Genomic DNA, 12,134 nt, shown 5'->3' with positions numbered 1-12,134 from the left:
AACTACAGGAGCAAACCCCTTTGAAGCCCTCTCTATTTAGCCACACTCTCCTCTTGGTTCTCACCGCTTGTAAGGAAACGGCGCCAATGACAAAGCCGCATCGAGGATTGGTTTCACCGAGCTGCATTCACCCGCTACTCGGAGATTAAGATTGCTTTTGCCACTGGCGCATCTCGCTGTTCAGTCAAACGCAATGAACCACAGCAATAACAGCGATGGGCCCAATCGGTGCGATTTTCCGCTGATTTGTATATGCGACTGACGGTGTTCCCACAGTGGACAAAGCAATTAAATACACACGAAGATATTCTAGGTATACAACGACCTGTGTGTTCATCAAGCAGCGCTGCTTCTTACCTGGGAGTGCGTCTCGCTGTCTCTTTGGCCTGCGCTATTCCAAGGAAGGGCCGCTCCGTCCCTTTAAATACACGTCGTTGCTGTTACGTCGTGATAAGAGTGTCACTATAGGGGTTTGTAGTTTGCAGGAGTGGCAGTGGTGCTAGTGATGGCGGTGGTGAAACTACTGTCCAAGTTAGTACTGTCGTTCTACTTACGTATGTTGCCGTCATTTTGCCGTACGAGTACCTGCTGATACGTAACTGCTGTATAAAAAACAGCTGCTTACAGCAAGGGCCAGCTGCCGAGCAGGAAGTTGGAGTTCGCCTTCGAATCGAATCGGATTGGATACACATCGTTGATCAGTTGCTGCTATTCGATGTGAGAAGTACAGAGTAATCATACTGCTATGTGCCGCGTCCCGGGACAACGACTAGCGCGAGAGAGCCACTGGGCTGGAAGCTTTCAACGCGATGCAGACTCAAGCGGTATTCATAGTTTTGTGCATGAACGCGTATTCCAGACCTGGACATAAATAACCGACATATAATTTCTTTCTATTAAAAGAACGTTAAAGAGCCCGATAAAGAAGAAAGGGGTAATTAACAAACAAAAATCGGCAAAGCGCGTTTGTTTAATTTCCTACGGCTGATCGTCGAAGAGTACATAATAATAAGAAATATATATATAAACCAGGTGACAGGAGGCCAATAAGATATTTAGTGCGTATTTGTTCGTAAAATATTAGAAATGATAATGGATCACGGAATGCTTTCTAAATCCTTGCTTATTACTCGTTAATCGTAATAATTTTTGCATCGATCATTTCCAGATTAACAAAGTAAGGTTTGTTTAATTGAAGTACGTTTGATTATTTTCATTGAACGCATTAATGGATGAAGTACAACTTAGTTAATAGGTTGTCATTGGCCCAAACCGCGTTCACCGATCAACTAAGTTAGACAGTTAGCGACTAAAGAATTCCCACCGCTTGTATAGCAATTTAATAAGGAATGCGTAAGATACGCGCTTAACTCAATAATTATGATTCGAGAATTCTCGTGTATCCGTTCCGTTGCGTGCAACTCTAGCGATTCGCTGGCATATTCCTCGTTTTTCATTTTGATTTGCCGCCCTTTTAAGTGCTTCATGAAGGTAATTAGCAGTGTCTATTTGCTCACTAGAATTTGTGACTACGAAGTTGTTACTGTACCCGTCTGTTCGTTGTCATATCCCGGCGGCTTGGTAGTCATATGAAGGATCGGCTGGGATAAAACCCGCCAATTACCCTCGAGATCTTACATCGTTTTTAGTGGCTTATCAATATGGTGTAACAATAATGTTTCGTGGTTAAGTTTCGAGGTATGTGAGGCGATCTAGTTTCTAACTAAACTAGGTGCAAACACATCGCGTTATGCTGGAAGAGACCGTCAGCCGTTTAAAGAACAACGACCTGAAATTCGAAATGTTCAGTACTAACTGTATGGTAGAGAAAATGAGGGAACTTTTTTTATTTGGCTATATACTTATCATAATTCTCTACTTGATTGCTAGAAATTATTTTTGCATGGTGAGTGGTTATTTAGTTTTTTTTCTAAAGCCCTTAAAAATAACTGTGAATGAGTTGAGTAGATGGTTCTCGCTAAGAAAATGTATATCTTTTGGGTTGCGGGTAACCGCAACATTGAACACGCAGCACGTTGTGGGGTTATGTACTCTGTGAGCGTACATGGCCTACATGTTTCCTGCATGCTACGGACTGGAAGAGGCGAGCTGTTTTAAGCGACGTCAGGCAGTATCGGACGTAAAATAAGACGAAACGTTTTTCTGTTATTAAAGGAACTCTTACCTGCAAGGTTTTTATCACGCTAAACGAAGACGGCGCATTATGTTTGACTTACATTTCTGCGATTTACATTACGTGACCAGCAAAGAAGGTGTTGGTAAGAAATGGCCAAACACGTTTATTGGTTGTCTCAATTTACATATCAGATAGGAACGAGAAGCTGCACCAGTTCATATGGCCATCATTTTGTCGGCTCGCGAAATGACCTCCATCCCATAACACCGTCCTTCGTTTAGTGTAGGAAGTACAATGCCTCTGAAGTACCTCTGAACACAGATAAAGATATCTTTAGTATTAAAGAATGAGCTTGTATATGATTGCACAAAGATATATGATTGCAAAAGTGGCCTTGTGATTCCTCAACAAAGATCGTGCGGTCCATACATTAGGTTAATTGTTTGGGCTGAATGGAGCCCACTCCACAAGTTGGTGTGAATCTCGATCGGAAAGTTGGATCGAGTTTAAGCCTCCTGTGAAAATGTGTTTCTCTAGACAGCGTCGTTAATTCGTTACCACGAAACTTACATTAGGTTATATAGTTTGTGATTAGATGCACTTGTCTATGCTTAATAGGTTGGTCACTAATAAACCAGAAATCCTAGAAAATCCGTGCTATCATCTATTATGTGTGAGTCTTTCCTTTGGTTTGTTAACTTCGCGATCTTTGTCCTTTGGCTTTTTCAATTAGGTAACTATTGTTTGAAAACCGCACAAGTAAAGTCCGAAAATAAGATGCTTCGTCTCCCATTATAACAGAAATAGCTGCCTGCCACACATAGTACTTTGCATATGAACAGGGAAAAATCACCCATTTTCTTTGGGTTCTTTTTCTCTAACCCAAATATTGTTTCACATAAAATTGGTTCGGTCTCGTGTTTTACAGACCGATGATATTTGGCTAGTCAAACCATCTCACATAACGCTGCGATTGATCTGAAAAGCGTATATTATTTGACCTGTTTTTGTCACTTACTAAAATCGTTGACGTTGTAGATGCTATTAAATCTGACTGAGTATAATTGTCGTGTTTCAGAAGATGGGAGCCATTCGCGTGACTCCGCTCGACGAAGTTCTCAAAACAAAGTCTCTCAAGAAAAAGTCAGAAAGCAGTTCAAAGGCTTTGGCTCTAGGGGTGAGATCTATGACTGAGTATATCAGTTTTGATCATACTGGCGCACCTTCGCCAGACCCATAGACGATAAAAAAAACATGTATTATTCATTACCATTTGTTGTTTGTGCATTTTTAATAGATTCGTATAATATTCGGCAGTCATTTACTTGTCTTGTATGCGCTCGATTCACGCAGAATTTGCCCGTGACTTATTCCGTTCTTTCAGCAGGAAATACGCCTATCTCCTGGGGGCGTTCAACTGCGGTTAGCCGCTTCACAGAACGGCAGTGTGCCTCCCGGATTTTCTGTCCCTTCGACGTTGTCTAACAGCAAGCTTAAGGCGCTTGCATATCGGCCAGTGCCACGCAGAAGTCGGGAACAGGTTGGTACTATTAAGGCCAAAATTTGCATCTACTGCAAACACATACTATTGCAATACATAAGACTACGATTCTACAGTTTTGCTGTAAAATCGTAGTTTTATGCGTATCGTTGATAACGTAGTTTTTGTTTGTGTCATTGCACCGACATCAAATATGTCACCGCTTACGGGGATGGCTACTAAATGAATGTCGAGGGGCAAAATGCTATGAATATGCTATCACGTAGCATAAAGTTTTATTCGTGCAAGTGTTCGAAATATCCGTAAGGAATGATCACAAGGCCGTTTTAAGCTATTTTTATTTGCCGGCTATACGCCTGACATCATCAGAAGCCATCTGTTCAGTAATACTCAAAAATTATTCCTGACTTAACCACTGACGATAATTTTCTGATATTTATTTTGCGTATATGTCACAAGTTTACTTATAATGATTAGGCACTTTCAGCTCCTCGATGTCATAGGGGGTGAGCTATGAAAAAATGAATACTTCACATATATTATTTTTCTATATTCACATTAAGGCTACGGTTTTTGTTGCAAACAAATATGTTGTTTATTTGTAGGTGTCTGCCGGGAAAGGCGCGCGTTTTTAAATAAATTGTGTGGTTAAGTTACTATATACTATAATTGTTTTCTCTCGGACCTACTTTAAGGTCTATGTTACGGGAGCACCAGACATAATACTACACTTAGGCTATTCTGTTGTTATCTGTACCGTTTTAAACCGCAATAACTTCTGTCCTTTCAGGAAACTAAAGACGCGTTCATGCTGGCTCTTGGCCTTCGCCCACTACATGCGCCGCTGCCAGCGCCAATCACCAAAGCCCAAGTTGCCAATGTGCTTGGTGGTACAAAAGCTATTAAAAGGTAGGGAGCGTCCCTGTAGAGGCTTCCTGGAGAAACTCATTCCTATGTTAATCTAAAGTATCTGTTGTTTCCTCCTACTGCCGTCTATTTACGTGCCATTGTATACATTGTTGAACTGAAACGTTTAAAGCACAATGCTTTACAGCTTTCTTCGTAGTCCGGTGACTCCATTGCCGCGGGTCGCCTGTATGGCTTCATACCTTCGTCATAAAGGAGCGCTCGTCCAGTTTACCCCACCATCTTCTCAGGTAGTGAAATGGCACCCCAATCTCGAGCTATGATCTGCTTTGATGTTGTTCCTTAGTGTATAAATTTTTTGCGATACATGGTCAATTTGTAATTTACCTGACGCACTGTACGAATCTTCAAATATTTTTTTTTGCTAAACAACAACAATGCAAACTTTGTATTGTGCAATCGTATGCAGTAGCTAGATGTCAACTGGCAATAGTGATTTTTCGGCCGATAATATCCTTTTAAGGTATGGTCTAACAAAGCTCAATGTATTAGTTTCAGTTTACAATCAATCATTCACAGACCTCGCGTACTCGTATTTATTAACTCCTGTTTACAGTCATCGTAATTGTCTTACATTTCGAATTTACAGGCAAAACCCAAGACAGCAAAGAGCGGCAAAGCTAAAAAGACCCAACCGAAGTATGTGGGGAAGACGAAACCTGCTTGTACAAAATAACGTTGCGTAACAGATCTATGTACAGGCGTCATGATAACGCAATGATGATGCAGCAGCTTGTATGATAGGTTAGGCACGAATGCTTAGCCCTGTACAAAATATGAACCGTTATGAGTATATGAGCGCTTCGTTCATTCCGTTTCAGAAGTTTGTACAAATATATTATATAATGTAACGATACACCCTATATACATATGGATGGTAAATGACAATCGACTTTGTATGGAAAGGCTCTTTATTCAACATTCTAATAACAATAGATTTTCTTTAGCGGGGCTTGTCTTCCCGTTAATGAATGGGATACGAGAAGTTCCGCTTAATTTCGTAAAAAGAAAGAATTTTCTTTGTATCCTTTGCTCGCGTGCGGCTCATTTCTTTTCTAAGTGAACATCGAGCTAGGCGAATGTAGAATCCGCCTACAAGAAGACAGATTAATGCAAAAGACTTCAAAGTCGAAGCCAAAGTCCTGAATGGAAGCGAGGACGATACCACAAGGTACCTATGCATGGGCTCTGAAAAAGGGCTAGGTTTGCATTCTATTAAAGATTGTTTCAAAACGACGAGAGTCAAACTTGAAAGGTCTCTCAGGTTGTGGTGGTGGCCTTGTAAACTATAAATCAAAAAAGCACGATGACCGTTGTCGATACAAACATTTTATTTTTTTTGGGAAGTTAAATCACGTGTTAACTCTTTCGATTGCTTTCAGGCATTTTACTGTTTGTTTCACAAGCTATGGGCGTTGAATAGCTGAATATTTAGTAATTTATTCTCAATTATTTGTTTAACAGAAATCCTATTCCATAAAATTTTCAAGGATAAGCCTGCTACCGGGTTACGCAACTATAAATAATGTTTTCTTGGCGTAACAGATTTATGTCTTCAAGAAAAATGACCACAAGTTTGTTCCTCGTATGAAAGAAATACAAATTACTTACGAAATCACCTGCGCTATGGAAATGCGCAGAGGTAAGAGATCTATGTAAGAAATTATTTTATTTACTTTATTGGACTCGATAAAAGTTTCTATTCAATTTCGGATTTCTTACACCGTTTAGCGGATCCTTGCATGATACTATCTTATTTAGCATTTTTCGTTTAATTCTAGTTACCTACGTTTTCTGATCTTGGGCGAAAATCGCAGAACTTTATTCATACCAGAACAGCCTGCTTCTTCTTGGAAAGTTACCGGAGAACTGGGCTAAATTTGATCGGTGCTGGTTGAAACAGTTGGCTTTTAGCAACCTTCGAGTGTCATATCAGTTTATATAGTATAGACAGTCTAAAGGGTTGTTTACGTAGTCAGTACCTTCGACGACATGCGAGAGCAGTAATACATATCTGTAGGTCGTTAAAAGAGCCACACCTATCTAGAAAGAGAGGAAAAGTATAACCTTCCTGAATATACAAAGTGAAATACTTCACCATGCGGAAATAATTGTAGCAGGAACACGTGTAGTATTATGCATACAGAAATGTAGAAACAATTTAGTAATGAATTATTGTGACTGTTTCGTAAATATATAAAATAAAAATAAATACATTTCGTAAGTTTCGTAAATATTATGAAAGAATTTAAGTAAGAATTATATAAAGACTGAACTGACTTGATTCTATGACCAGAACAAACCAGTTCCGCCTTTCAATATATATTCGGTCCGTTTTTATACCGAATATTCCACTTGTGGCGTGCCCGGTATATTCAAATGTTCTAGCGGGATATTATTTTTCTTTTGGCTAGTCAAAAGGGCAAGTGGCTCCCACATCAGCAAAGTCAGGAGGGACAGCTGCCAGCGTGTTAATGGACGTATTTTTTCAAAAAAGGAGCACAGAAAGTGAGGCAAATATGTATGTATAGAAGCAGACGTTGAAAGATATGTAAATGTACAGGAACTCTGTTGCGCATGTTGATACCAGTCGTATATAATAAAAGAAGTCTTTTAATGGGAAGATATTGTTTATTGTATTTTTCTGATAAGTTCATTAGGTTCGTGGTCTCCATGTGTTTTCCAAATAAGCTGATAGAACTCGTGTACTGCAAACCGTGTTATGATATGGCGTAAATTTTGTTCGCTCGTTTACAGTCGCCGTCGATTTTAGCTCGGCTAAAAAATAAAAGACCTACATAGATCTTTTTGCTCGTATAAATATCCTACAAACCTTTGAAAGCTGAACATTTTTTGCATATCATCGATGAGTATTAGAGTGTTAGTCTACGAAGTTACCAAGGAAAAGAATACAATTCAGTTTTAAAAATTCGAGGAGTAAACATGGGAACAAACATGTACAGTCATCTCTTGTTCCGCGAAGCACTCTTCGTAATCGACGTTTACAGAGTAGCTCACCTTCGATTTGAAATGATATTTAGTTCAATAAAAGTGAACGTTGGAATTGGTGTCACGTATTACTTGCGATTCTTTAATACCCCTCATCTAAAAACGTGATATAACCAAGCAGGTATTTCCCTTTAGTTTGTTAAGCACTAGAATATGTTGATCTGGTTTTGGAAAATAAACGATAATTAAATCGACTCACTACCCGACGTAATGTCTTTAATGGTTTTCTTTATGACTTAAAATTTGATGAAACTTTAAGCCAGTGATTCCAGTTAGTGTTTCCTCTAGGAGAAATAGATTAACCTTATCAACCAACCGTTATATATAAGAAGGAGGATATGCTTCCGTCGCCTTGATTTTTGGCCTGCGTCTTTTTTATAAATTGAATTAGCTTCAGGCCAGTTTTGCACTTCCATGAAAAATGAAGCATTGTTTCAAATGACGTAATCCTGTGATCGAAAAAACCCATCGGGCTATAGCTGCTACCGTTTATAGAAAGCTAATCTTGTTTCCTTGCCTTCTATTAAATTAAGCTTCTAGTATTAAGATTTAGATGGACGAGATAAGAGCTACGTTTTACCTAGCAAAGTCACTCGGTAGAAAATTGCTATTGCATAAGTGAAATTAGATCAGTCCAATGGTCTATGGCGTTATCTACTAGCACATGTCGGCTGGTAACTGGAAATAGCATCCGCATGCTCGTAGACTACTACCGATTAGTGCAAATACGCGAAAACGGTCACAAATTTTTAATCAGCGATCATGATTTCAGTCGAACTATAAATATGTGTTTATTATATCTTGTCGCACGAGGTTATCTTTAACAGCTAAAGCATTTAGTAACGACTTTTCGACAATAAGTTTTCCTTGGTCACATGCGAGGCCTTTGTTATTGCAATATATAGTACCTAAACACGTTTTTTTTTATTAGAACACAGAAGCTATTTGGTATGAATGCTCTGCAGAGACAAACATTTCGTTGCGTTTTTATCACTTCTTTTCGAAGGTCTATCGCCGTAAAAGTATTAATTAAGCTGCATGTAGATCTAGCAAATCTTACTACAATATGACTGCATGTAGACTTGTTTTAAACTTAGAGTTACTATACTGTTGTGATAACTCACTGCCGGAGATTGGCGCCAGGCACGACTAACTACGGTGCGCATTTTTGAAGCAGACGAATTTTCCGTCTGTTTACACCAACGTCTACTATTCGAATTTGGCCTTCTTTGCTACCAACAGCCACCCAGCGGCGCAGTTTTTGCTGTTAGTAGCTATTCAATGAGCAGCTTGTGAAGTCCTCTGGTGTGATAATTGCCTTTATGGTTAATACTGCTGATGACTGTAGTTTCTAACTAAATGCCAGGTGAAGTGCCATTGACGGGAGTGCGGAGAGGAATGGGACAAAGAGCGCTTGCAAGGAATTGTTCTATTTATGCTGTTATTACTGTTATGAAGTATATATTAGATTGCATATATTAGATTGCTATCGGTGGGGTACGTACGGTTGCTCGGGAGCTTGCGCGGTACCTTTTTCAAGGCCGATTCTACCCACAAACTACTAATTTGTGGTGCCTGTGCTGATTGTGACAGAAACAATAACAAGAAATGTCCTAAATTTCTGTGTATATGTATGTATATGTGTACACTACTGTGTACCCGGCTAGCTGAGGCTCAATGAACCACAGAAACAGGCTCTAACACAGCGACCGTCGAGTGTGAACCTCATCAGCGATATGATCGTCTCATACCGTGAAACACCGAGACGCAAGAAACAATGAGTAGACAAGGTAAGAGGGTGTTAGCAAGGCACCATATCTCGTTCTTATACCTATAAGAATTGTGTTCGTAAGCAATGAAAACATCGACAATGTTTTTCTTATTGCGCTAATTGTCGTTATCGTCGTTTGGTAAAGTTCTCCTCAAACACAAAAACAACAACAGCAACAACAACAAGGTGTCAGTGACCACCGACGGAATAAGCAATTAAGACAGGGGTAAAGTTCGTCATTCGACCTTTTACGAGATGTTACGTTACACCGGGATGGCCTATCAAGCCAGATAAACTAGTAGTCGTAGTGCCCAGGCGGCAAGTAAATATTTGAACCTTTGCGTTCGAGTAGTACTTCTTGATCATCTCGAATATGAATTACAATAATGCGTACAACAATTGGGTGTTCGGTCGCGATGAAGACCTAGTCGACCGCGCTGTATTTTACACGCATGTTTTGTGGTCCGCCCGAAATCCTCTCTTGTATAACTGCGCGGGCTCATTCTAGGTGACGAAAGGTGAGTAGTTTCTCCTAGAGTATTCGGGAGGCATCAAAACTAATCTTATAACTGGCAGCGCACGAACTAGCTCGTCTTCCCGCTGATGCGAAAGCGACCGTGACAGGCAATAACAGGCGACTGTGATTTTCTGAGTTGAGTACGAACAGCACCAGAGACGATTTTGTTAGTTGCGTTGATTCTGGTGAGTCAAATATAGAATGAATGGTACGTTCTTTTTTGTGCGTTCATTTTACTGATAATGATAGCACAGGCGATGGCCGAACGTAGAAGCGCAACTCCCCATTAGAGCTTTGAGAAGATTAGAGCACCAGCAAACTTTCGGAAGGAAACGCTTCATTTTGGTGTCTTGCTAAGAACATTTCGAAGATATAGGGGCTGGTCGGTGCTAATTGTGCTTTTTGGATGATGGGACTTCATAATAAAACGATATATCTAGATACTGGGTGAAAATGTGCATCGGATATTTCTCCTTTATGACTCACATTCTCATTAGCAGTTTAATACAAAGACAGTTCTGTGCTATTCAAGTTACGTAAATATGGGGATTTTATTCAGCTAGTATCTAGATCATTAGAGTTTTTATATAAAGGAGAACTCCCTTTAAAAGGTACCGTATTGAAATTTTTTAGTACCGAGCACTTCACCAAATCTTTACGTTTTATTTGGCTAGATATAGATATCTCTGCTGGTTATTTGAACTTGTTTATCTGTTGTTAATCAGAATTTTATTTAGTGCACTCAGTGGTTCGAATAGGTGCTGTTCAGAATTCAAGTGTGTACTAAGGAGCTAGCTTAAGCTGTTCCAGGCTTGTTCACATACAAAACACTTCCGTAGACAGATGGCGCTTTCTCAAGGAACCTTGACAGCTGACAGGATAGACGTGATGTTTTGTAGCGTTAATCATGTATCTGTATGTGTTCATTTGTCATTTTCAAGTTTATTCAGAATTAATTCTGTAACAATGTAAGGTTTTGAACTTATCATATAGCGAGATTTTTCTGTTATAATTTTTCTTCTTTCGACTTAATGTTGGTACGTAATTCAACATTGACGATTAAGAACTTTGCAACACGGACACATCGGACATGCGAGTGCCCTCATTAAACGAGTTGGTCGCACGCGATGTAAGAGAATTAGACAAAAACATTCCATTTTGCTTTTAGGGTCATCCAGAAGGGATCTTGTCCTCCTTCGCCTAAGCAGTTCTTAAATAATAAATTTCTTTTAAAGAATATTGCCGATACTTCTCCCGACAAGGGCTGAATACTTGCTGTGGTTAATGAGTACCGGCAAATACTGACCTGGATAAACTATTGAAGATGCGAATTCTAGTTTCCTTGCCCACTGCACCTGTGAAATTCGGGATGCTGGCATTGTCGCACCAACGCGCTGACATATATCAAATTTGCGACAGTGCTAGAAATAGAATGCTCTATGATCTGTAGATCATAAAGAGGCTAGCGAAAATGCATGGTATTTTGTTGTTGACACCAATCAGGGTTCGCAGGTATCCAGTTGATGTCATGCGGAATAAACCACCGCTAATATGTGACATATTGCATCATATTTACCAATAATTGTATGGTTCTTCTGCCAGCAGCGATTGACAATGACGCTCGACCTTTAAACTGTTAGAAAGAACCATGGACCTTCCTGTTGTCACTGGAATACGCTGTTAGTGGCTGGCCATGTGAGAATTTATGGGGGTAGTCTTGATGGTGTGATACATTTTGATCGGGACAAGAAATTCCTAGTGTATCATCTATAGGAGCTCCGAAGTAACACATATTCGCTTGGATTCGCAGATTTTTTAACTGAAATTTTATAGCTGAAGCCTACACTTATTTAAATAAGCTTGCCCGTCTAGATTACCTATCTACGGTTAATACCTGGTAATTTTTCGAAACGTACCGAGCTCTATATGCAAGCCTTACTTACAGTCAATATTATTTCCCTCAAAACTGTGGGCTAGACGTCTATCGAAGAGCAAACAACCCTAGTGTTTGAACTACAATTTAAAAAGGAGATATATTACTTACACGAGTAAGAAAGCCTTATAAGGAACAACTAGATCTTTGCTACCTAAGACCCTGCCGGGAATCTAAGGAGTAAAAAACATGTAACAAATCGGATAAGCTGTGGTTAATCGAAATTATTAGTTCGTCGAAACCTAAACACGACGGAAGTTTCTTAGTTTGTAGATCAAGTCCCACTTGCTCAAAAGTCCATACCATTCAAGTGCAGGGGTATCTCATACCATATATATA

The 12,134-nt window shown here is 39.6% G+C and overlaps 2 protein-coding genes across 4 annotated transcripts in view; both read left to right on the top strand.

Moving 5' to 3' along the window:
• Positions 1 to 141: 141 nt before the first annotated feature.
• LOC111268333 (uncharacterized) lies at positions 142 to 7,188 on the top strand. Of its 3 annotated transcripts, none has more exons than XM_022847264.2 (6): positions 142 to 824; positions 3,219 to 3,314; positions 3,522 to 3,677; positions 4,429 to 4,547; positions 4,693 to 4,795; positions 5,155 to 7,188. In XM_022847264.2, exons 1-6 carry the CDS (start codon positions 810 to 812, stop codon positions 5,239 to 5,241), a joined length of 576 nt encoding a protein of 191 aa, XP_022702999.1. In that variant the 5' UTR covers positions 142 to 809; the 3' UTR covers positions 5,242 to 7,188. The 3 variants fall into 3 exon arrangements, with proteins under 3 accessions (XP_022702999.1, XP_022702998.1, XP_086827791.1); XM_022847263.2 differs by having other exon boundaries at positions 3,216 to 3,314; XM_086971665.1 differs by having other exon boundaries at positions 143 to 824; positions 3,216 to 3,314; positions 3,525 to 3,677.
• Positions 7,189 to 8,288: 1,100 nt separating this feature from the next.
• LOC111268332 (dual specificity mitogen-activated protein kinase kinase 6) overlaps positions 8,289 to 12,134 on the top strand; it is a 10,825-nt gene continuing 6,979 nt past the window's right edge. Inside the window, exon 1 of the mRNA XM_022847259.2 lies at positions 8,289 to 9,364. Coding sequence (XP_022702994.1) covers positions 9,352 to 9,364 — 13 coding nt within the window. The 5' untranslated portion in view covers positions 8,289 to 9,351. The remainder of the gene's footprint in view (positions 9,365 to 12,134) is intronic.

This window comes from Varroa jacobsoni, unplaced genomic scaffold (genome assembly GCF_002532875.2).
Source record: "Varroa jacobsoni isolate VJ856 unplaced genomic scaffold, vjacob_1.0 scaffold_1277, whole genome shotgun sequence".
In the NCBI taxonomy this organism is placed as follows: Eukaryota; Metazoa; Arthropoda; class Arachnida; order Mesostigmata; family Varroidae; genus Varroa; species Varroa jacobsoni.
Note: the sequence above shows the minus strand (reverse complement) of the source record. Positions and strands in the feature narration are given on the sequence as shown.